Source organism: Dromiciops gliroides, chromosome 3, assembly GCF_019393635.1.
Source record: "Dromiciops gliroides isolate mDroGli1 chromosome 3, mDroGli1.pri, whole genome shotgun sequence".
In the NCBI taxonomy this organism is placed as follows: domain Eukaryota; kingdom Metazoa; phylum Chordata; class Mammalia; order Microbiotheria; family Microbiotheriidae; genus Dromiciops; species Dromiciops gliroides.
The window spans coordinates 594,379,552-594,401,515 of NC_057863.1; the positions used below are offsets into that span (position 1 = coordinate 594,379,552).

At 39.7% G+C, this 21,964-nt stretch overlaps 1 protein-coding gene across 4 annotated transcripts in view; it reads right to left on the reverse strand.

Moving 5' to 3' along the window:
- Positions 1-21,964, reverse strand: part of TRIT1 (tRNA isopentenyltransferase 1) — a 90,221-nt gene that overhangs the window by 50,405 nt on the left and 17,852 nt on the right. Inside the window, exon 3 of one of the 4 annotated variants that reach the window (XM_043995334.1) lies at positions 8,262-8,386. The exons of the other annotated variants lie outside the window; for them this stretch is intronic. Coding sequence (XP_043851269.1) covers positions 8,262-8,297 — 36 coding nt within the window. The 5' untranslated portion in view covers positions 8,298-8,386. The remainder of the gene's footprint in view (positions 1-8,261; positions 8,387-21,964) is intronic. 4 annotated transcript variants of the gene reach the window in all.

The window sequence follows — 21,964 nt, forward strand, 5'->3', positions numbered from 1 at the left end:
TTACCTAAAGACCCCAAAGAAGGGGGGGATATCCACTGTCTCCCAAATTGGACCAATCTAATTTTGAACAGCTCTAATTGTTAGGAAGTATATCCCTGCATCCAAGCTAAATATAACTCTACAACTTCTCTCCACTATTCCCCAGTACTCTTCCCTGAAGCCAGAGAAAGTCTAATTACTCTTCCATATTACAACCCTGCAAATATCTGAAGAAAAAGTATGTACCTTCCCAAGTCTTCCCTTCTCCAGTCTAAATATTGCTTTCATTAAAGTGATTACATATGGAAGGAAACATGTTCCTCAGACCTATAATTGAGGTGATACTTCCGGAGGGGGGCAGGGCAGTGGGGGTTAAGTGACTTGCCCAGGGTCACACAGCTAGTAAGTGTCAAGTGTCTGAGGCTGGATTTGAACTCAGGTCCTCCTGAATCCAGAGTCTGTGTTTGATCTACTGTGTCACCTAGCTGCCCTCTGGGGTAATCCTTTTCTAGACATACTCCAGCCTCTCTGTCTTCTAAAATGTGGTACCATAAACAAACAGTAGTTCAGACAGGACCCAGCTAGTACAGATTACAGAGGAACTACTGCATCCCTCAGTCAGAACACTCTGCCTCTTTTAACACGCCATAGGGGAACATTACCTTTTTGGTCACCAAGTCAAACAATGTCTACCCCAAACTCACAACCCTTGGCCTTCCCCAAAGAATGTACTTCCCTACTTAAATCTAGTCAGCCCCATGTTGTATTCATGAAGCTAATCTTTTGGAACTTCATAGAACTTTACATTTTTCCAATTAATTTCTTTTTATCTGATGCAGCTCCTTGTTTGTTCCTATCTATCAAGATCTTTTTAGATCCATTTCTGTAATCTAACCTATGAAATGTTCTCCTAAGCATTATGTCACTAGGAAGACATGTATGTCAACTATCCAACTCAGTAACAAACATTTTGAACAGCATGGGGTTATGAAGAACAGAACCCTAAGTACATCAGCAGAGAAACCTTCAACAATTCATTAATGACAACTTTCCAGATCTATCAACCAATCCAGAATCAACCCAAGAACCATATCATCATCTCATCCAGTGATGTCAAAACCAAACAGAAAGAGAACCTTGTTTGCTACATATGGACTGAGACACCCACAAATTAACATTATCTCTGTTGTATTTTATCTTTATTAAATATTTCCCAATTATATTTTGATTTGATTAGAAACTTTTAGAGGCCTCAAGTCTGACACCTGATCCAGCCCATATCTCATCATCTACTCTACAAGGACAGCATGACACTCATCAAAATCTTTCTGGTAATCTAAATACTACGTCTATAAAACTCCACTGATGTGCTAAGTTTAAAAAAAAAGTAATGAGGTTATTCTGGAGCCAAGATGGCAGAGTGAGGTAGAAACTTTATGCCTGAGCACTTCCAAATTCCTCTCCAAATAACCTTGGAATAATACCTCAAAATCGGTTTTGGAGCAGTGAAGCAGTTTTCCAGTCCAGGATGGCTTGAAGGGTTCAGCAGGCAAAGTCTCTTACTAGGGTGAAAGGAGAGTATGGTTCTAAGCAATCCAGAGTATAGAAAGGCCCACCCCCATTACAAGCCAGCAATGAGGTCATGAAGCCTGCTGTAAGCCAGCAATAAGACTCCAAGCCTGGGCACAAGAAGCTTGAGACAGTGCCTTCTGCACTTCAGGAGCAGAGCCAAACTTTTACATAAAGTAAAAAATTACAAAATAGGCAGGAAAATGAGCAAAACAACAACAAAAAAAGAATCTGATCGTAGAGAGTTGCTATGGTTATAGGAAGGGTCAAGACACAAAATTAGAAGAGAACAATGGGAAAATAGCTACATGTGGAGCCTTAAAGAAAAATATGAATTGGTTTCAGGAAAGAAAATGAAGGAAAGAGAAGGAAGGTATGAAAGAAGTCCTAGATGAGCTCAAAAAAATTTTTAAATCAAGTAACAGATGCAGAAGAAAAACAGGGCAAAGAAATGAGTAATAGAATCATGAAAAGAGTCAAGGGAGGGGGGCAGCTAGGTGGCACAGTGGATAAAGCACCGGCCCTGGAGTCAGGAGTACCTGGGTTCGGATCCTGCCTCAGACACTTAACACTTACTAGCTGTGTGACCCTGGGCAAGTCACTTGACCCCCAATTGCCTCACTTAAAAAAAAAGAAAAGAAAAAAGAGTCAACAGCTTACTAAAGGAAGCGCTAAAAAAAAATGGAAAAAAGATACAAAAATTCACCAGAGAAAACAATTTTTTAAAAAGCTGCATTGGGGTGCGGCTCGGTGGCGCAGTGGATAAAGCACCGGCCCTGGATTCAGGAGTACCTGAGTTCAAATCTCAGACGCTTGACACTTATGAGCTGTGTGACCCTGGGCAAGTCACTTAACCCCCATTGCCCCACAAAAAAAATTTAAAAATTTAAAAATTTAAAAAATTAAAAATAAAAAGCTGCATTGGTCAAATGGAAAAGGAGACACAAAAGTTCACTGAAGAAAATAATTCCTTAAAAATTATAACTGGGCAAATGGAAGCTAATGACTCCATAAGACATCAATAAACGACAAAACAAAATCAAATAAATGAAAAAAGAAAAGAAAAATAAGTGAAGTTTCTCACTGGAAAGACAACTGACCTGGAAAATAGATCCAGGAGAAATAATTTAAGAATTATTGAGAGGGCAGCTAGGTGGCACAGTGGATAAAGCACTGGCCTTGGATTCAGGAGGACCTGAGTTCAAATCCGGCCTCAGATGCTTGACACTTACTAGCTCTGTGACTTGGGCAAGTCACTTAACCCTCATTGCCCTGCAAAAAAAAAAAAAATTTTTTTTTAATCTAGACCTTACAAACCAGGAAGGTTTATGGGCAATTAGGTGGTACAGTGGATAAAGCAGCAGGCCTGGATTCAGGAGGACCTGAGTTCAAATCTGACCTCAGACACTTGACACTAGCTATGTAACCCTGGGCAAGTCACTTAACCCTCATCCCCCCCAAAAGAGATATTTGTAAAAACCTTAAAGTGCTAATAATTTTTTTTAAAAAAGATTTATTGAACTACCTGAAAACAATGATTATTTTTTAAAAAGTAAAATAAAAGGTAATGGATAGTATATTTCAATAAATTATCAAGAAAAACTGCCTTGATATTCTAGAACCAGAGGATAAATAGAAATAGAAAGAATCCACCAATCACCTCCTAAAAGAAATCCCAAAATGAAAACTCCCAGGAATATTACAATCAACTAACAGAGCTCCCAGGGCCAAGAAGAAAATACTGCAAGCAGCCAGAAAGAAACAATTCAAATATCATGGAGTGACAGTCAGGATTTAGCAGCTTCTACATTAAAGGACTGGAGGGCTCAAAATAAGATATTCCAGAAGGCAAAGGAGGTAGGATAACAACAAGAATCACCTACCTAGCAAAACAGTATAATTCTTCAGGGGAAAAAGGGACATTTAATGAAACAGAGGATTTTCAAGAATTCCTAATTAAAAGACCACAGCTGAACAAAAAATTTGATCCTCAAATACAAGATTGAAGAGAAACACAAAAAAGGTAAACTGAAAAGAGAAACCCTAAGAGATTCAATAAGGTTAAATTGTTTAAATTCCTACATGGGAAGATGATACTTTTAACTCTTAAGAACTTTACCACTGTTAGGGAAATTAAAAGAGTTGACTATGATGAGGTGATACCCAAAAAAACAAAATGAAGGGGTGAGAAAGAGGATTGTACTGGAAGGAAGAGAGAATGGATAGAATGGGGGTAAATTATAAGAGAGAGAGAGGAATAAAGAGAAAAAATAGGATATAGAGAAATATAATTAGTTATCTTAACTGTAAATATGAATGGGCTGAACTCTCCCATAAAATTGAAGCAGACAGTAGAATAGATTAAAAAACAGAATCCTATAATAAGCTGTTTACAAGACATTTGAAGCACAGAGACACACAGAGAATAAAGGTAAGGGGCTAGAGCATAACCTACTATGCTTCAGCTGAAGCAAATAAAAACAGGGGCAACATCATGATCTCAAATAATGCAAAAGCAAAAACAAATCTAACTGAAAGAGCTAAGGAAGGAAAATATACCTTGATAAAAGGTACCACAGACAATGCAGTAATCTCAATACTAAACATATATGCACTAGATAGTATAGCATCTAAATTTTTAAAGAAGCAAAATCATTGATAGGAGGAAATAGGAAAACTATACTAGTGGGGAACTTCAACTTTCCCCTCTCAGAACTAGACAAATATAACAAAAATAAATAAATAAACAAATAAGAAAGAAGTTGAAGAGATGAATAGAATTTTAGAAAAGTTTGATATGATAGACCTCTGGGGAAAACTGAATGGGAATAGAAAGAAATATGAGGGGGCAGCTAGGTGGAGCAGTGGATAGAGCACCAGCCCTAGAGTCAGGAGTACCTGAGTTCAAATCCGGCCTCAGACACTTAACACTTACTAGCTGTGTGACCCTGGGCAAGTCACTTAACCCCAATTGCCTCCCTGGAAAAAAAAAAACCAAACCCACTGAACTAATAAAATTAGAAGCTGGTTTTATGGGGGGAAAAAACAAAATAAATAAACCATTTGTTAATTTGATTTGTAAAAGGAAAGAATTACCAGTATCAAAAATCAAAGTGGTGATTTCACCACCAATGAAGAGGAAATTAAAACAATTATTAGGAAATATTTTGCCCAATTGAATACCAACAAATCTGATAATCTCAGCAAAATAGATGAATTATTTACAAAAATTAAAATTGTCCAGATTAACAGAAGAGGAAATAGAATACTTAAATAACCCCATCCTGGAAAAGAAATAAAACAAGCCATCAATGAACTCGTTAAGAAAAAATCCCTTGAGTCAGATAGATTCACAAGTGAATTCTACCAAACATTTCAAGAAAATTAATCCTAATACTATATGAACTATTGTGAAAAGTAGGCAAAAAAAAAGTAGTCCTTCCAAATTCCTTTTATGACACAAATATGCTGCTAATATCTAAACCAAGAAGAATGAAAACACAGAAAGAACATTATAGACTAATTCTCTAATGAATATTGATGCAATTTTTATTGCATCAATTATTTATTAATTCATTAATTATTTATTAATTATTTAACTAGTAAGTTGATTATAGCAATATTATCACCAAGATGATATACTATCATCAGGTGGGATTTATACCAGGAACACAGGGCTGGAAAAACTATCAGCATAATTAACCATCCAGTAACAAAAACAACAGAAATCATAGGATTATCTCAACAGATGAAGAAAAGGCTTTTGACAAAATATATTCCTATTAAAAACATAAGAGAGCATAGGAATAAATGTAGCTTTCCTTAAAATTATAAGTAGTACCTATCTAAAACCCATCAGCAAACATTATCTGTAATGGAGATAAGCCAGAAGCCTTCCCAATTATATCAGGGGAGAAGCAAGGATGCCTATTTCCACCACTATTATTCAATATTGTACTAGAAATGCTAGATATAGCAAAAAAAGAAAAAAGAAGAAAGGAAAAAAAAGGAATGGAAGGAATTAGAATAAGTAATGAGGAAACAAAACTATCACTCTTTGCAGAGGATGTAAAGAGAATAGAATACTAAATAATCAACTAAAAACCAGTTGAAGTAACTCACTTCAGATGCTGAAGATTATAAAATAATCCTATATATACACACACACACAAAAACAGCATTTCTATATATTACCAACAGACAGAAAGGGAAATTCCATTTAAATTAACTGTATACAATAGAAATAACTTGGGAGTCACCTGGAACTATATGAACACCATTACAAAACACTTTACATAAAATCAGATCTCAGCAACTAGAATATTAATTTCTCATGAGCCAATATAATAAATGACCATTCTACCTAAATTAATCTACTGTATTCAGTGCTATACCAACCAACCAAAACTTATTTTACAAAGCTAAAAAATAATACCAAAATTCATTTGGAAGAACAAGTCAATGATATCAAGGAAATCAATGAAAAAATAGAAAGGAAGGTGGCCTAGATCTGTATTATAAAGTGGTAATCATCAAAACCATCTAGTACCAGCTAAGACTCAGAGCATTGGACCAGTGGAATAGATTAGATACATAGTACACAGCCGTAAATTCCCATAGTAATCTAGTGTTTGATAAAGCTAATAAAGAACCACGCTTTGGGGACAAAAATTCACTATCTGGCAAAAACTACTAGAAATGGAGCAGCTAGGTGGCACAGTGGATAGAGCACTGGCCCTGGACTCAGGAGGACCTGAGTTCAAATCCAGCCTTAGACACTTGACACTTAGTAGCTGTGTGACCCTGGGCAAGTCACTTAACCCCCACTGCCCGCCCCCCCCCCCAAAAAGTAATGAGGTTAATCTAGTATGGCTAGTGATTACTACTTGTCATCATAAAGGCACTCATTGATTCTCTTTTAAAGTGTTCATACACTATCCCTTTAAATATGTGTTTCCGATTCTGCCAGCTCACTGATAAATAATTTGCAGAGTCCACCTACTTCCCTTTTTTGAGGGTGGGGATGGGAGACAAATTAGGATAACAGTCATTGATCTCCAATTCAGAACTCTCCCATTCTCTAAGATCTTTCAAGCATTAGCAACAACAGTCCAGCAGTCACATCAGTTTCTGATGCTGAATCACTGGATGGTGCTGAGGACTTTCTTTTCTGAGTCTTCAGGAGCTGTGCCAGTAGCACCTGCAGGAAAAAATTCTAAGCTGTATCTCCACAGGGGTTGCAGAAATCCTTTCCTCATTCCCTCAAGTGCTAGTGTCTTCCCCTTTCAGAACACCCTCAATCCACTCTACTATATCTTGCATATACCCAGATATACCCCTTTAGAAAGCCAAGCCCATTGAGAGCAGAGTCAGTTTTTTCCTTTCTTTGTACTGCCCACACAGTGTAGTCCCTGGCCAGTATTAGATGGTCTATTAACAACTGTTAACTGACTGAAGGATGAACTGAAGGGGGAAAAGAGCAGGTTGATGCTATTAGAAGGCAATTACAACAGTCCTGTCTCCACAGCACCTTTGCCAAGCCTGTCTGTCCCCTCATGCTTGGGATGCACATGGTCCTATACTCCTCTTCTTGGAATCCCTGGGTGTCCATTAAGACCCAGACATCTCCATGAAGTCTTTCCTGATTCCCTTCAGCTGCTATGGAACCACCTTTTGAAGCTACCTTGTACTTATTTTGTATTTTGTCTATATCCTATCTATCTGCACATGTGAATAACGTTATCTCCTTCATCAGAAGAGCAACTATTTTACCTCTTTATGTATCCCCAGCATATAGCCTCGTTCCTCACATACAATAAATAGTTATGGATTAATGGTCTAGAGCAGTGATCTCCAAAGCAGAATGCACAATATGATCCACTGGGGTATAAGAAGAAAATACTGTAATGAAGAAAACAGCACAGCTATTCAGGGAGCTGGCAGTCCTTGCCTGCCTCCTCCCGTTTTATATCTTATTTATTAATGATACAAAAAGCCTTTTTTTTCAACCCTGGCTTTCTTCTTGTTCCATCTCTAGACTCTGGGCATTCTTGCTGGCTGCTCTGCCATGCCTGGGATTCTCTCTCTCCTCATCTCCATCTCCTGGATTCTCGGGCTGCCCTGGCTTCATTCAAGTGCCAGCCAGATTTGGCCTTCTCTGAGAAGCCTGTCCCAATCGTGCCCTTAATGCTAGTGCCCTCCTTCTGAGATTCCCTCCAATTTATCCTGTATCTTGTTTGTACACAGTTGTTTGCATGTTGTCTCTCTCATTAGAATGTGCCTGGCACATATACAGGAACTTAATAAATCCTTGTTAATCCTACCTACTACTCCCTGTGTAGGCTGCATTGAATATCTAGCTACAAGTGCTCCACAGAGGAGTTATTCTCTAACCTGGTCTATGCCTGGTTCTCCCCACCTCTGCACCACCAAAGCATCTACATACACTGCTCAAGTACACTGGCCCTAGTTCTGTAAACACCCAGGGTCCTCACAATGCTAGTGAGGCTCAGCAGATCCTGCCTCCTCCAAAGTGGGGAGCTTCACACTTGGGGAAGAACACATGGAATGAATGGGTACTTCACAACCCAAGACATAACCCAAAGAATCCCAGGAGGGAAATGTTTCCCAAGGGTAAGAAATCTACAACCTCGCCACAACCCTACCTCCAAAGTCATCAGATAGTTTGAAAGCAAGTGAAAAAGGCCACTCACCACCAGGAAACCAGGAACTAGCATGGGACCTGCCATCTGACTTGGCACTTCTACCTGTTTCCTCAGTCTCCCCGACCCTTGAGATGTGGGACAATCAACCCCAGCAGAAGACAGAAATTTACTAGCTACACACAGGAAAAAAGAAGGGGAAAAAAAAGAAAAACAAACAAAAACCCTCTATATACTTGGTTAATGGGCCTCAAAAATTAGTGTCATGATTTAGTAATAAACACAGTCAAGGATATACTGCTTCCATTTTCTTCTATACATCTTTGTGAGATATCATTTTCAGCTATGATTGCCATTAAAATTATATATATTAGGGGGGCAGCTAGATGGCGCAGTGGTTTAAGCACTGGCCCTGGATTCAGGAGTTCCTGAGTTCAAACCCGGCCTCAGACACTTGACACTTACTAGCTGTGTGACCATGGGCAAGTCACTTAACCCCCATTGCCTAAAAACAAAAACAACAACAACAACAAAAAAAAAAATTATATATATTAGGGGCAGCTAGCCCCAATTGCCTCACTAAAAAAAAATTTTAAAAATTAAAAAAATAAAAATTATATACATTAGGGGCAGCTAGGTGGCACAGTGGATAGAGCACCAGTCCTGGATTCAAGAGGACCTGAGTTCAAATCTGGCCTCAGACACTTAACACTAGCTGTGTGACTCTGGGCAAGTCACTTAACCCCAATTGCCTCAACCAAAAAAAAAAAAGTACATTACATATTAGAACCAGACCTTCAAACCAGTTTCACAAAGTGATTAAACCAAGATTTTTGATAAGCATAATAATAATAATAACAATAGGTAAAATTTATATAACACCTTCAATGTGCTAAACACTTAACAAATATTGCCTCATTTGACCCTTACAATAACCCTGGGAGGTAGGAGCTATTATTATCTCCATTTTACAAATGATAAAACTGAAACAGAGGTTAAGTGACTTACCCAGAGTCATATAACTACTAAGTGTCTGAAACTGGTTTTGAACTCAGGTCTTCCTGACTCTAGGCCCAGTGTTTTTTTTCACCGTACCACCCAGCTGCTCCCATTATGAAACCTATTCAATCACATTGCCCTTGCTAAAAAATAGTATCATTTTAGTGAACAAAACGGTTTTACATCATTAATAAATAACCTACCTCACTTGCATGAACTGATGTGTGACATGAGCAGAACCAGAAGAACATTGTACACAGTATCATCATTATGTCTTGATCAACTGTGATAGACTAGATTCTTCTCACCAATACAACAGTACAAGAAAGTTCCAAAGGACTCATGATGGAAAAGGCTTTCCAAATCCAGGGGGGAAAAAAAGAGCTGTGGAATATGGATGTTGATTGAACCATACTATTTCTTTTGTTTTTGGTGCTGTTGTTTTTCTTTTTTTGAGGTTTTTCCTTTTTGCTGATTCTTCTCTTATAACATGACTAACACAGAAATATACATATATATATATATATATATATATATATATACACATACATACATATACATATATATATATTTTAGTGAGGCAATTGGGGTTAAGTGACTTACCCAGGGTCACACGGCTAGTAAGTGTTAAGTGTCTGAGGCCGGATTTGAACTCAGGTACTCCTGACTCCAGGGCCAGTGCTCTATCCACTGTGCCACCTAGCCGCCCCTCAGAAATATTTTTAATGTACATATATAACCTATATCAGATTACCTGCTATCTTGGGGAAGGGGGGAGGGAGAGGAGGAAGGGAGAAAAATTTGAAATTGGAAATCTTATATAAACAAATGTTGAAAAGTATCTCTACATGTAACTGGAAAATAATAAAATACTTTTATTTAAAAAAATAACCTACTTCATCTTTTTAAAATCTTTATGTTTTACAATATATAGCACCCTACAAATTAATATATGTTTACTGGGTATGCATGCTCAAAATTTTTTTTTACCAACAGCAGTACATAATTGAAAAATGTTGGAGAACATTGCTCAAGGATATGGTAATGAAGGTCCTATACCGAGGTGGGATCAGAGGAAGAGATTTGAAAGAGATCACAAAGGCAGAAATGATAGAATGCAGTAACCAAAAGGCTATGACAGGTAAATAAGGGAAAAGCCAAAGATTGCCAGAATTTCAAACATGGGACTAAATTGGCAGATATTAACGACTAAATTAGTAAAAACAAATAGAGCTACATATTTAGGGGAAAAGATATAAGCTCTACCTTGGATATACTGAAAATCTGCTTTCCAAGCACAGCAACTCTATCAAAATCTTTGAGCAGCAGTGGCTCAGAAATACCAGAACCTAATAAAATGAAGACTACTGGAATGACTAAAGCAAAAGAGGGCTAGGTAATAATAATTAGAAAATAATAAAGGCAAAGTAAAGTAGAAATGTACAAGTGAATTCTTTCCTAAGTAGTCTTTTGCCCAGAATGCCAATTTTTTAAAACATGAATTTCTACTCGGATAAAGACATTTGAAAATTTGATTTAGTGAAAAGAAAATAACCTGCTAGGAAGACATAGTGGGTGGCTATCCGGTTAAGATGGGTAAAAGGTCCTAGAGGATGGAAGCTCTCTCACAAACACCTTAGCAAAGATTTAAAGGGACACTAGATAGAACAATAATCAAGATGACCAAAGACAAATGCCAGTAGGCTTCTCCAGCCAGTCCAAGACTGCATAGACATCCAGAAGCCTACAGGCACTGACAGAGGGGTACTCAGCAGAGGGCATGGAAACTGAAACAAGCTCTAGTAAACAAGGCCTAAAGCCTTAGGAGTTCTGAGCTGGAAACACATCAGAGGTACCTGAAGTTAGCCAAATCTCTAGTAAACAGAGTCAGAAGCCTATGGGCACTATAAGAGTGGAAGCTCTGGGGAATCAGAAAGTAATCTCACATCAGTAAAGATAACCTGAAGCCGCAGTGGGATCTCAGCCCTGGCTTATCAGAAAGGCAGCAGGGGACAGAGACAGCTGTCAAAAGGTCAATGCCCAGGTTGTTCTTTCTTATTTAACTTCTTGTTAGAATGATCTGAATAGAATTTTAGAAAAATCAGGCATTCAATAGATATTACTGAAAGGTACAGAAAGGAGTTTACATATTTTTCTTTTTTTTTATAAAAGTATTTTATTATTTCCTAGTTACATGTAGAGATGGTTTTTAACATTTGTTTTTATAAGATTTCTAGTTTCAAATTTTTCTCCCTCCCCAAGACAGCAAGCAATCTGATATAGGTTATATATGTACAATCACATTAAATATATTTCTGCATTAGTCATGCTGTGAAAGAATTAGAGCAAAAGGGGAAAAGCTCAAAAAAGAAAAACAAAAAAAAATTTTTTTAAATAGAAATGGTATGGTTCAATTTGCATCTAGATGCCACAGTTCTTTTTTTCTGAATTTGGAGAGCATCTTCCAGCATGAGTCCTTTGGAACTATCTTGGACCACTGTACTGCTGAGAAGAGTCAAGTCTATCACATTTAAGAAGCTAAAATCCTAGCTAGTCTGTCTAAAATATCTAATGAGTGGTCACCAATAAATTATAAGCTTTAGCAAGAGTTAGACTTTTAAGCATTTATTAAGGAGAATAAGAATTTGATGAAGAGGGGCAGCCAGATGGCGCAATGGATAGAGCACCGGCCCTGGATTCAGGAGTATCTGAGTTTGAATCCAGCCTCAGACACTTAACACTTACTAGCTGTGTGACCCTGGGCAAGTCACTTAACCCCAATTGCCTCACACACACACACACACACACACACACACACACACACACACACAAAAGAAGAATTTAATGAAGAGAGAGAGAAAGAAGCCTAGATTTAGCTGTCTATATCAGGAAGCCCGCATTTCTGCTCTACTCTCTATGAGAGTCCTGAGGAAAGAGAGAGAACTACCCTTTCTTCATCCCACAAGCCTCCTGTGAAACTGGGAACATCCCATCCACATGCGCACACAGCTCCAAGCTAATTGGCTGGTAGCTTTGACAGAGAGTACCCACAAGCAAAGGAACTGACCACATGGCTTGCCCTCAGGTGCCTGCTCCTCATGGCGGAACTTTCATACAGTAACTCTCCAGCAGGTGGTGCTGCTCCAATCGATATACATAGCTGATCAACACACAATGTTGTTTATACAGGAGTTTACATATTTCTAAGCTATGCACTGCATCTTTAAAAAAAAACAAACCCTAGGCAAGTTACTTAACCCCAATTGCCTCACAAAACAAAATAAAAAAAAAATCAACTTGGGGTTAGCTAGGTGGCACAGTGGATAAAGCACAGGCCCTGGATTCAGAAGGACCTGAGTTCAAAACTGGCCTCAAACACTTGACACTTACTAGCTTTGTGACCCTGGGAAAGTCACTTAACCCTCATTGCCCCGCCACCCCCATCAACTGGACATTGAAGCACTGAAACCTTATAAATGCAAAAAAGCAAATATACTATAAATATCTTTTACTGACCACAATAAAATACAAATTATATTCAAAAAGTCTGAATCATTTAAGATTAGACTAAACAATCCTAAATAAGTGGTCAAAGAACAAATAATACAAATAGAAAATTTCATCAAAAGAAAATTACAATAAAACTAATGGGATATGACTAAAGCAGTCCTTAATGAAAAAAATCTCTAAATACTTTCATAAACAAAAGAATTGGATACACAACAACAACAAACCTCTAGTAACACAACAAATAAAACCCCCCTTAAATACTAAGGAAGAACATCTGAAAATCAAGTTCAGTGACACCCCCCCCAAAAGAAACAAAAACCTAAAAGATTATTTTATAAAGCTAGGAAAAAATAAGGAAATTCACATGGAGGAAAAGGTCAATAATCTCAAGAGAAATAATGGGGAAAAGTGAGAAAGAAGGGGACTTAGCAGTATTATATCTCAACTACACTATAAAGCAGTAATCAAAACAATATACTAATGATCAAAAAAGAAAAAGTTTCATCTATAGATCAGGCACACAACATTTAGAAACAAATGAATACAGTAGAATTGTGATCAATAAACCCAGCTACCAAGGCTTGACAATAACTGATGTGAAGTAGAAAGCAGACTGGCACAAACTTTACATAGATAAGATTCTCACAAGATAAGTTCCAAAATGGATGCCAATTTAGAAAAATAAAGAATGACATAATAAACAAATTAGAGGAACGAGGGGAAAAAAAGTGTTTTGAATCTACGGATAAGGAAAGAATTTATAAACAAGGAAAGGATAGAGAAGATTACAGAAGAGAAAATGAACACTTTGATTATATAAATTGAAAAGCTTTATATAAAAGCAGCTAAAATTAGAAGGGAAACAGGTAAGGAGGGGGGAGGAGACTTCACACTAAGTTTTTCTGATATTCAAGTTTTTCATACTCAAGATACATGAAGATCAGATTCATATTTTTATGGGCATGAGCTATTCACCAATAATTAAATGGTCACCATATAGGAAAAGGCAGTTTTCTTCATACGCCCATTTTACAGATGAAAACACTAAGGCTTTCCAGGAACAACAACTGCTATGATAGTAAATATCAGATTTGGGGGATGAGGGGTGAGAGCTAAGGGACAGGAAATCTGCACCTGTGATTCCATCATCTGTACACAAAACTCCCACTTTGGAAACAATCTCTATCAATGCAGATCTGCTCAAGTATATTGCAACTTATAGCCTTAAAGAGTTGTCCAGGCAGTAAAAAATTCAGTAACTTGCTCAGAGTCACACAGCAAGTATGTATTATTAGGGGGACTTGAACAGAAGTCTTCCTAAATCCAAGGTCTTTTCCCTTATCCACTATTCAGTCACTTCCAGAAAATGCATATTAGAAAGAAGTGCTGGGGCAGCTAGGTGGCACAGTGGATGAAGCACTGACCGGTTCAGGAAAACCGGAATTCAAATCCAGCCTCAGACACTTGACACTTACTGGCTGTGAGACCCTGGGCAAGTCACTTAACCCTCACTGCCCCACCCCACCCCCAAAAAAGTGCTAGAAATGCCATGAATGTAGCAAAACCTAGAGTTAGTTACTACTATGGCCTTATCCAATGGAATAATTCATAGTGCTGAGAAACCCTATGAATGCAGGGAATGTGAGAAGTCTTCAATCAGATTAATATTCTTTACTCAACATGAACTCACCCTAAAAGGAAATCCTGAACTGTCTGAGAGGTTTGGTAGATATAGCTAACCCCCTGACCCCAAGCAGAGGGAGGATCTTGAGTGCCCTGTTCATGTAGCACCAGTGTAGGTTAGGGCTGAGATCATTTTGCTACAAGTCTGTAAACCTGGGTTCTAGTACCAGCTCCATCCCTAGCTAGCGATTTTATCTTGGGTATTCACCTGCTGAGGATGAACTAGTGAATATCTAAGGTCCCTTCATGTTCTAAAATTTTATGATTTTATGAAGTAGCTTTGAAATGGCTTTTGTTTGTTTGTTTTGCGGGGCAATGGGAGTTAAGTGACTTGCCCAGGGTCACACAGCTAGTAAGTGTCAAGTGTCTGAGGCCAGATTTGAACTCAGGTACTCCTGAATCCAGGGCCGGTGCTTTATCCACTGCGCCACCTAGCCGCCCCTGAAATGGCTTTTAAACTCCTTGCTGCCTCCCCAATCAAGGGGAAAGGTACTACTTATTACCAACAGCATACTTCCCCAATTTTGCCATGAAATACCTGAAATAGTGAAAAAAGTTTAGAACTGGAAGCCCAGCAAGAGCAGAAGAAAAATCACAGCCCTCCTTCGAGGTTCTCCTAGGAACAGACTTGAGAGGCCCTCCCCCCAAAATTAAAAACCTGGAGAAAGAATGATGTCAGTATGCTGCTGAGAGGAAAACAAAAGGGTTCTTTGAATACGGTGAAATTAAATGAACAATTAAGTTGCATTCTGTGGCCATCATCTGTGTCTCAAGTTTGCAACATCTTTGATAATATTTGTGGCACTTGCCTTTCCCCCCTCATACCCCCCCACACCATGTGCCAAGTGTGATAACAATAGTGTATAATTATGCTGATGTCTGGATATTTATGTTTAAAAATAAATCAGCACAACTTGCTGGTAGTAGATAAACAGAATGGATCTCAAGCTTTTCCACATGGGTGGGACCCCTGGGTTACTCCGCCTGAGAGAAAAGGATCACAAAAACAAAGAATATGAGAACTAGCCTTAGAATCCACTGGGGGGGGGGTGGGAAACGAGGGGCCACACAGGGTTTCTATGCTTTTTTTCCCTTGGCCAAAGACAATTCCTTTGCCAGGCTTTTGAGCCTCTGGGCCCCTTCTATGAATGTTTTTAAATAATTGAAAGAAATGCTATATTTCAGCTAATAGATCAGTGAAAGTAAAAATGTCATTTTTTCCCTCATCCAACCTCAAAGACCTCCTGAAATCTATCCACCAACCCCCTGGGCATCCAACAGAGCCCAGGTTCTAGTTCACTAGCATTTTACAGATGAGGAAACCAAGACCCAGAAAAAGGATAGGACTTTCCCAGAGTCACATAATGAAGAGATGAAAGGGCTTGACCTTGAACAAGGTCTGTTCAATGCTAAATGCCATACCCTTTCTACAATACAATATACTGATAAAAAGGGAGTAAGAAAGCAGATAATGTAGAGAGAGAAATAGCAAGAGATTAGAAGGAATGTTTCCTGGACAGACAGAAAGGAGGAAGGAATTTGGCATATTCCAGAACAGAAGCTGGCTAGAACTAGAAAGAAAATACATACTTCCAAGACAAATACACACTTCCAAGGCAAAATCAATTAACCAACACATTTATTAATAAAGATTTTTACATTTGCTATGGGACTCTGCAAGGCCCTGTGGAGAATTCAAAAAGTGTACGTATCTGGAATAAGGGGGACATTCATAGATGGCAGCAGGTGACCTGACTTCCTTGAAGTGAATCAACATCAATAAGCATTTATTAGATACCTACTATGTACCATGCACTGTGTTAACCACTGGAGATTCAAAGAAAAGCAAAAGACAGGCCTTGCTCTCAAAGAGTTCATAGTCTAATGGGAAAGAAAAATGCAAATAACTACATACAAAAAGATATGTACAAGGTAAACTGGAAATCATCAAAAAAGGGAAGGTGTTAAGGAGGATAAGGAAAGGCTTCCTGCAGGTGAGATTTTAGATGGGACTTAAAAGAAGCCAGGAGGCAGAAATGAGGAGGGAGAGCATTCCAGACACAGGAGAGAACCAGGGAAAATACTCAGTCAGGAGATGGTATATTGTGCCAAGGAACAGCATGGACTCCAACATCACTGGAATAGAGTATGGAGGGAAGTGTAAGGTGTAGGGAGACTAGAAAGTTAGAAAAAGGCCAAATTATGAAAGGCTTTAAAAGTCAAAGAGAGGTTTTTATATCTGGTCCTGGAAGTAACAGGGAACCACTGGAGTTTACTGAATGGGGGAATCATCTGATCAAACACGTTTTAGGAAGATCAATTTGATAATGAGTAGAGAATGCACTAGAGTTTGGAGAGATGTGTGGCAGGAAGACCAACCTATGGGTTACTGCAATAGACCAGGTGATGAAGACCTATAGTGGGGAGCTGTCACTGTCAGAGGAAAGAAGGGGGCACATACCTGAGATGTTAGGAAGGTAAAATTCACAGGTCTTAGAAACAGGTTGGGGGCAGCTAGGTGGCGCAGTGGATAGAGCACCGGCCCTGGATTCAGGAGGACCTGAGTTCAAATCTGGCCTCAGACACTTGACACTTACTAGCTGTGTGACCCTGGGCAAGTCACTTAACCCCAATTGCCTTGATAACACTTGCACTGCAAGCATCAATGACTGGGAGGATGGTGGTGCCCTTGACCATAACAGAGAAGTGAGGAAAAGATAACGAGCTTAGTTTGGGACATGCTGAGTTTAAGATGTCTACTAGACATCCATTTCAAATGTCTAAAAAGCAGCTGGAGATTCAAGACTGGAGGGTAGGACTGGACAAGTAGACCTGAGGGTCATCTGCATAAAGATGGTGATCGAATACAGAGGAGCTAATGAAATCCCTAAGTGAAACAGTATAGAGGGAGAAGAGAACCCTGTGGGACATTCATGGTTATCAAGCATGACCTGGATGAAGATGCAGCAAAGAAGACTAAGGAGGGTTCAGATAAGTACAAGGAGAAGCAGGAAAGAACAGTATCACTAAAATCTAAGGGAAAAGAGCATCATCAACGGTGTCAAGGGCTGTAGAGATAGGATAAAGTAGGAAGAGTCAGATTTGGAGTCAGACCACTTGGTTTTCAATACCCACTCTAGTACATACTTGCCTAAGTGACCCTGTACAACTAATTACCCTTGTAATGGCTTCAGTTTCCTCATCTGTAAAATGGGGGGAGGGGGGGAGGAGGAAGAGAGAAGGTTGGATTAAAGAAGCCCTGCTGGGGCCCTAAATCTTACAATCACATTAAGAATGATCAATGGGGGGCAGCTAGGTGGCGCAGTGGATAGAGCACTGGCCCTGGAGTCAGGAGTACCTGAGTTCAAATCTGGCTTCAGAAACTTAACACTTACTAGCTGTGTGACCCTGGGCAAGTCACTTAACCCCAATTGCCTCACTTAAAAAGAAAAAAAGAATGATCAACGTATGGATTCAGTTTCTAATCTGTAACTCCCTTATACCCTCTTAGTCCAAATATAGACTGTACCCCTGAAAACAGATACTTTTGAAAGGGGGAAACCCCAACCCTGGATGCATACACCACAGGCAGGTTTTATAAACCAGATTTGGAGGAAAAAGTATGGTTTATATTCCAACTAATACATCTGTGGCCTCAAATAACCCTGGCACCATCAGTAACTTTTGTTGAACTGTATAAGAGTGGTCTGAGAGTATGTGCAGCTGTTCTGAGAACCACCAAGGAGTCTAAGAGATAAGGGGGAAGACTCTGTTCCCAAGGTCATAACTGAAAGAAATCGCCCCAAACCCTGAGGTGGTAGCTGAGCTGAAAACAGTCTATGAGATTATTTCCTTTTTCATCTCATCAAAAGATTCCAAACTTCAGACTACCTTAAATTCTCTAAAGTATTACAGGAATTACTAGCACTCTGGTTCCATTTCCCCTAATGCCCTGAGCTAAGAATAATTTTTTACATTACAAAATATAATAATACTTTATTTTAAAATGTAAAAACCATTCTCAACTCAGCAACTAGTACAAAACCAGATGGCAGTGGAGTCTGCTGACAAGAGAATACTCTTTACAACATCCCAGACAAATCATCATCCAGTAATTCAACTGAAGATTTGCAATGATGGGGAGCTCACTATCCCAGAAGGTGGATAACTCTGATTACTGGAAGGCTCTTCACAACAGAGAGCAGCAATTCGTCTCTCTGCAATTTAAAGTCACAGAATTTGGAGCTGGAAGGGACCTGAAAGAGACAACTCTAACACTCTCTCTCCAACTCTCTTATTTTACATACTAATTCTTCTATACTCTTCCCCATGAAGACGCTTTCAGATGCCTGGGGAGAATGAACAGTCTTCTTCAAGAAAAAAGCCCTAGTTCTTTCAGTCAAGCCTCCTACAACATGATTTCAGGCCCTGCTAGCAGGCCTCTGGACCTGGTCCAATTTGTCAAGGTCTTTCCTAAACCATGACACCCAGATCTCTACACAGTACCTCTAGATGTGGTCCAACCAGGAGAGAGAAAAACAGGATCGTTACCTCCCTGGTTTGAAACATTATATTTTCATGAATGAAGCCTAAGATCAGGCCTTAGTTTCCAAACCCTCTGAAAAATGGGAGGATGAGACCGGACAGTCTGATTGATCTTCTGATTCCACCACCTGCCTACACTAAACAGATCAAACCAAATCAGGTTGGGTTTCACTTTAGCCCACATTTTCAGACACCTAAAACACAACCAATCCTGGATCCAGATATTCCGCTTCTGAAACACTGTTGCCACTTCTATCCTCTGGGGTGCCAGCCTCAGCCCAGAACATTCATCTTAGCAATGTAAATCTAAAAACTCTTTCTAGATGTCTTATGTTCTGCCCTTCTGGCCAACGGTCACTTCCCCTTCCAAGCAGTCTCCAGACCTCTTCCTTCAAGGCACCTAAGGAAAGTCACAAAACACATGCACTTCATCCCACCAAGTCTTGAAGCCATAGGGTTCACAAAGTCTTCACACAGCAGAAATGGCCAGGAGGCTTAGGAACTCAGCCAGGATTAGGTGAGTCAAACATGCTGACTATGCTCTCACTCTGTCCCGTCCCGATCACACTGGAGATATAACAAGGGGCCTCATTTGTGCCCTTTGTTTGCCATCCTATGTATAGGATTCTGTGACTTCACAGTGTAAGACAGGCCAGACTGGTACAAAACACTGCTTCCAGAGAATGAATTCAAGCAGGGAGAAAGAAGAGCTAGCTTCACATCTGTCTGTCTGCTAGTGGGACTACAGTGAGGAGTGCCCCCCCCCCCCCCGCCCAATACCTGATGCTCTAATGCTTTATTCTACCACAAAGGGGCCTATCTTCCTCCCCAGAAATCACAGTGCTGCATGTGTTTGTTCTCCTGACCTTACAGTTGGGAGTCTGTAATATCAAACCATCTCCGCATGTCTTTTGCCAAGAGCCTTCCAGTTTTTCAGTATAGCATGTCATCTAGTCACTGCAGCCTTGCCCATGTACAGAGACCAAGCTCAGGACTCTTCCTGAAATACCTCAGCCATTACAAATGATCCTGAAAACTTCATTTAGCTCCCAGCTCTGCCATTTGCTCAACTGTACAACCTCTCATTTTCCTGTTTTTCCATCTGGAAAAAAAAAGGGATAATATTAACTGCTTACTTCAAAAATATCAGGATGAATGAGCACATCCATGATTCACTGATTTAATGTGAAGCATTTGGGGTCAGAGGAAAAAAATTTAAGCAAAGCAACAATAGTACAATGGAAACACCAATGTTTCCCGTGCAAGGCTTTGAGAGCAGATTAGAGGGCCCTTACATTTGCCCTGTCAGCTGTGCAGGAATCCACAGCTCAGCCTTGCAGGGGACCATCTGTCTTCACCCAAAAATGAGCAATGCCGCCTAGACAGAGGATGTCAACTCCCCATAGAGACTGCTTATGCTGAGAAGCAGGAGACTGAAAGCCAAAATCAGAATAATTGGGTATAGGAGCCACAGTGGGGAGGGTTAGTCTGGTACCCTCTGGGCTCTGGGGCTCTAGTGCTTAGCTACAGAAGTCTTCCATTAATAAAGGGGTCACTGTGTACCAGGCCTCATGCCTACATTATCACAACAGGTGGTCTCTGGAACCCCCCCTCCCCCTCACATACTCCTCACCCCATCCCACCAAGACTTCTACTCCAACAGCTGCCCAAACACTGCCAGCATTTGTCTGATGTTTGCAAAACCAGGACCAGGCATTTCCCATGAATGGACAGAGGGTTGGAACTTAGCCTCTGTCAATTGGTACAGAACAATAAGCTGACAGGGCAAATTGTAAGGGCCTTATACTCTATCAACACTCACAGAATCCCAGGCTCTCAGAACTGGGAGGGACCTTCGAGATCTCATCTAGACCAATCTCATTTGACAAAGGAGGAAACTAGAGCCCAAAGAACAGGGACTCAACTAAGGTCAAACCACTAGCAGGGAGTGAAGACAAAACCAAAACCAAAAACATCAGTCTCCCGACTCAATCCTAGTCTTATGCTTTTTACATTATCCCCAAACTGCCCATTCAAATCTTTATAGGAGGGGGCGGCTAGGTGGTGCAGTGGATAAAGCACCAGCCCTGGATTCAGGAGTACCTGAGTTCAAATCCAGCCCCAGACACTTACCAGCTGTGTGACCCTGGGCAAGTCACTTAACCCCCATTTGCCCCGCAAAAAAACAAAAACAAATCTTTATAGGAAAAAAAAGGGACAACAAATCTTTGTAGATGTATTGCACAGCATTAATATGAACCTGATTTTTTTTCATTGGTGTTTTATTATTTTCCAGTTACATGTAGAGATAGTTTTCAACATTTGTTTTTTGGTTTTGGTTTTTTATTTTTTTGCAGGCAATGGGGGTTAAGTGACTTGCCCAGGGTCACACAGCTAGTAAGTGTCAAGTGTCTGAGGCCGGACTTGAACTCAGGTACTCCTGAATCCAGGGCTGGTGCTTTAACCACTGCGCCATCTAGCTTCCCCTAACATTTGTTTTTATAAGATTTCTAGTTTCAAATTTTTCTCCCTCCCTCCCCTCCTTCTCCCCTCCCCAAGACAGCAAGCAATCTGATATAGGTTATATATGTACAATCAGTGAACCCAATTAATTTTAGTGTCCTCTTAGTAAAGGGAAAGAAACATTGAGAAAAGAGGAAACAAGGAAGTCCCAGGTTTTTAATCCTTAAAACTCCTATTCCAGGGGCAGCTAGGTGGCACAGTGGATAAAGCACTGGCCCTGGATTCAGGAGGACCTGAGTTCAAATCCAGCCTCAGACACCTGACACTTACTAGCTGTGTGACCCTGGGCAAGTCACTTAACCTTTGCTGTGCCGCCAAAAAAACCAACCAACCAACCTCCTATTCCTTGAGGTCAGGGATTGTGTCATTTTAATCTCTGTATCCCTAGCACTCAGCAATAAATGGAAAATAGTAAAGACTTTCAGAAACATACAACTGGTGGATCACATAGTTCTATTTCACATTTTTCTAGAATCAGAGAAGAGTGCTAGCAC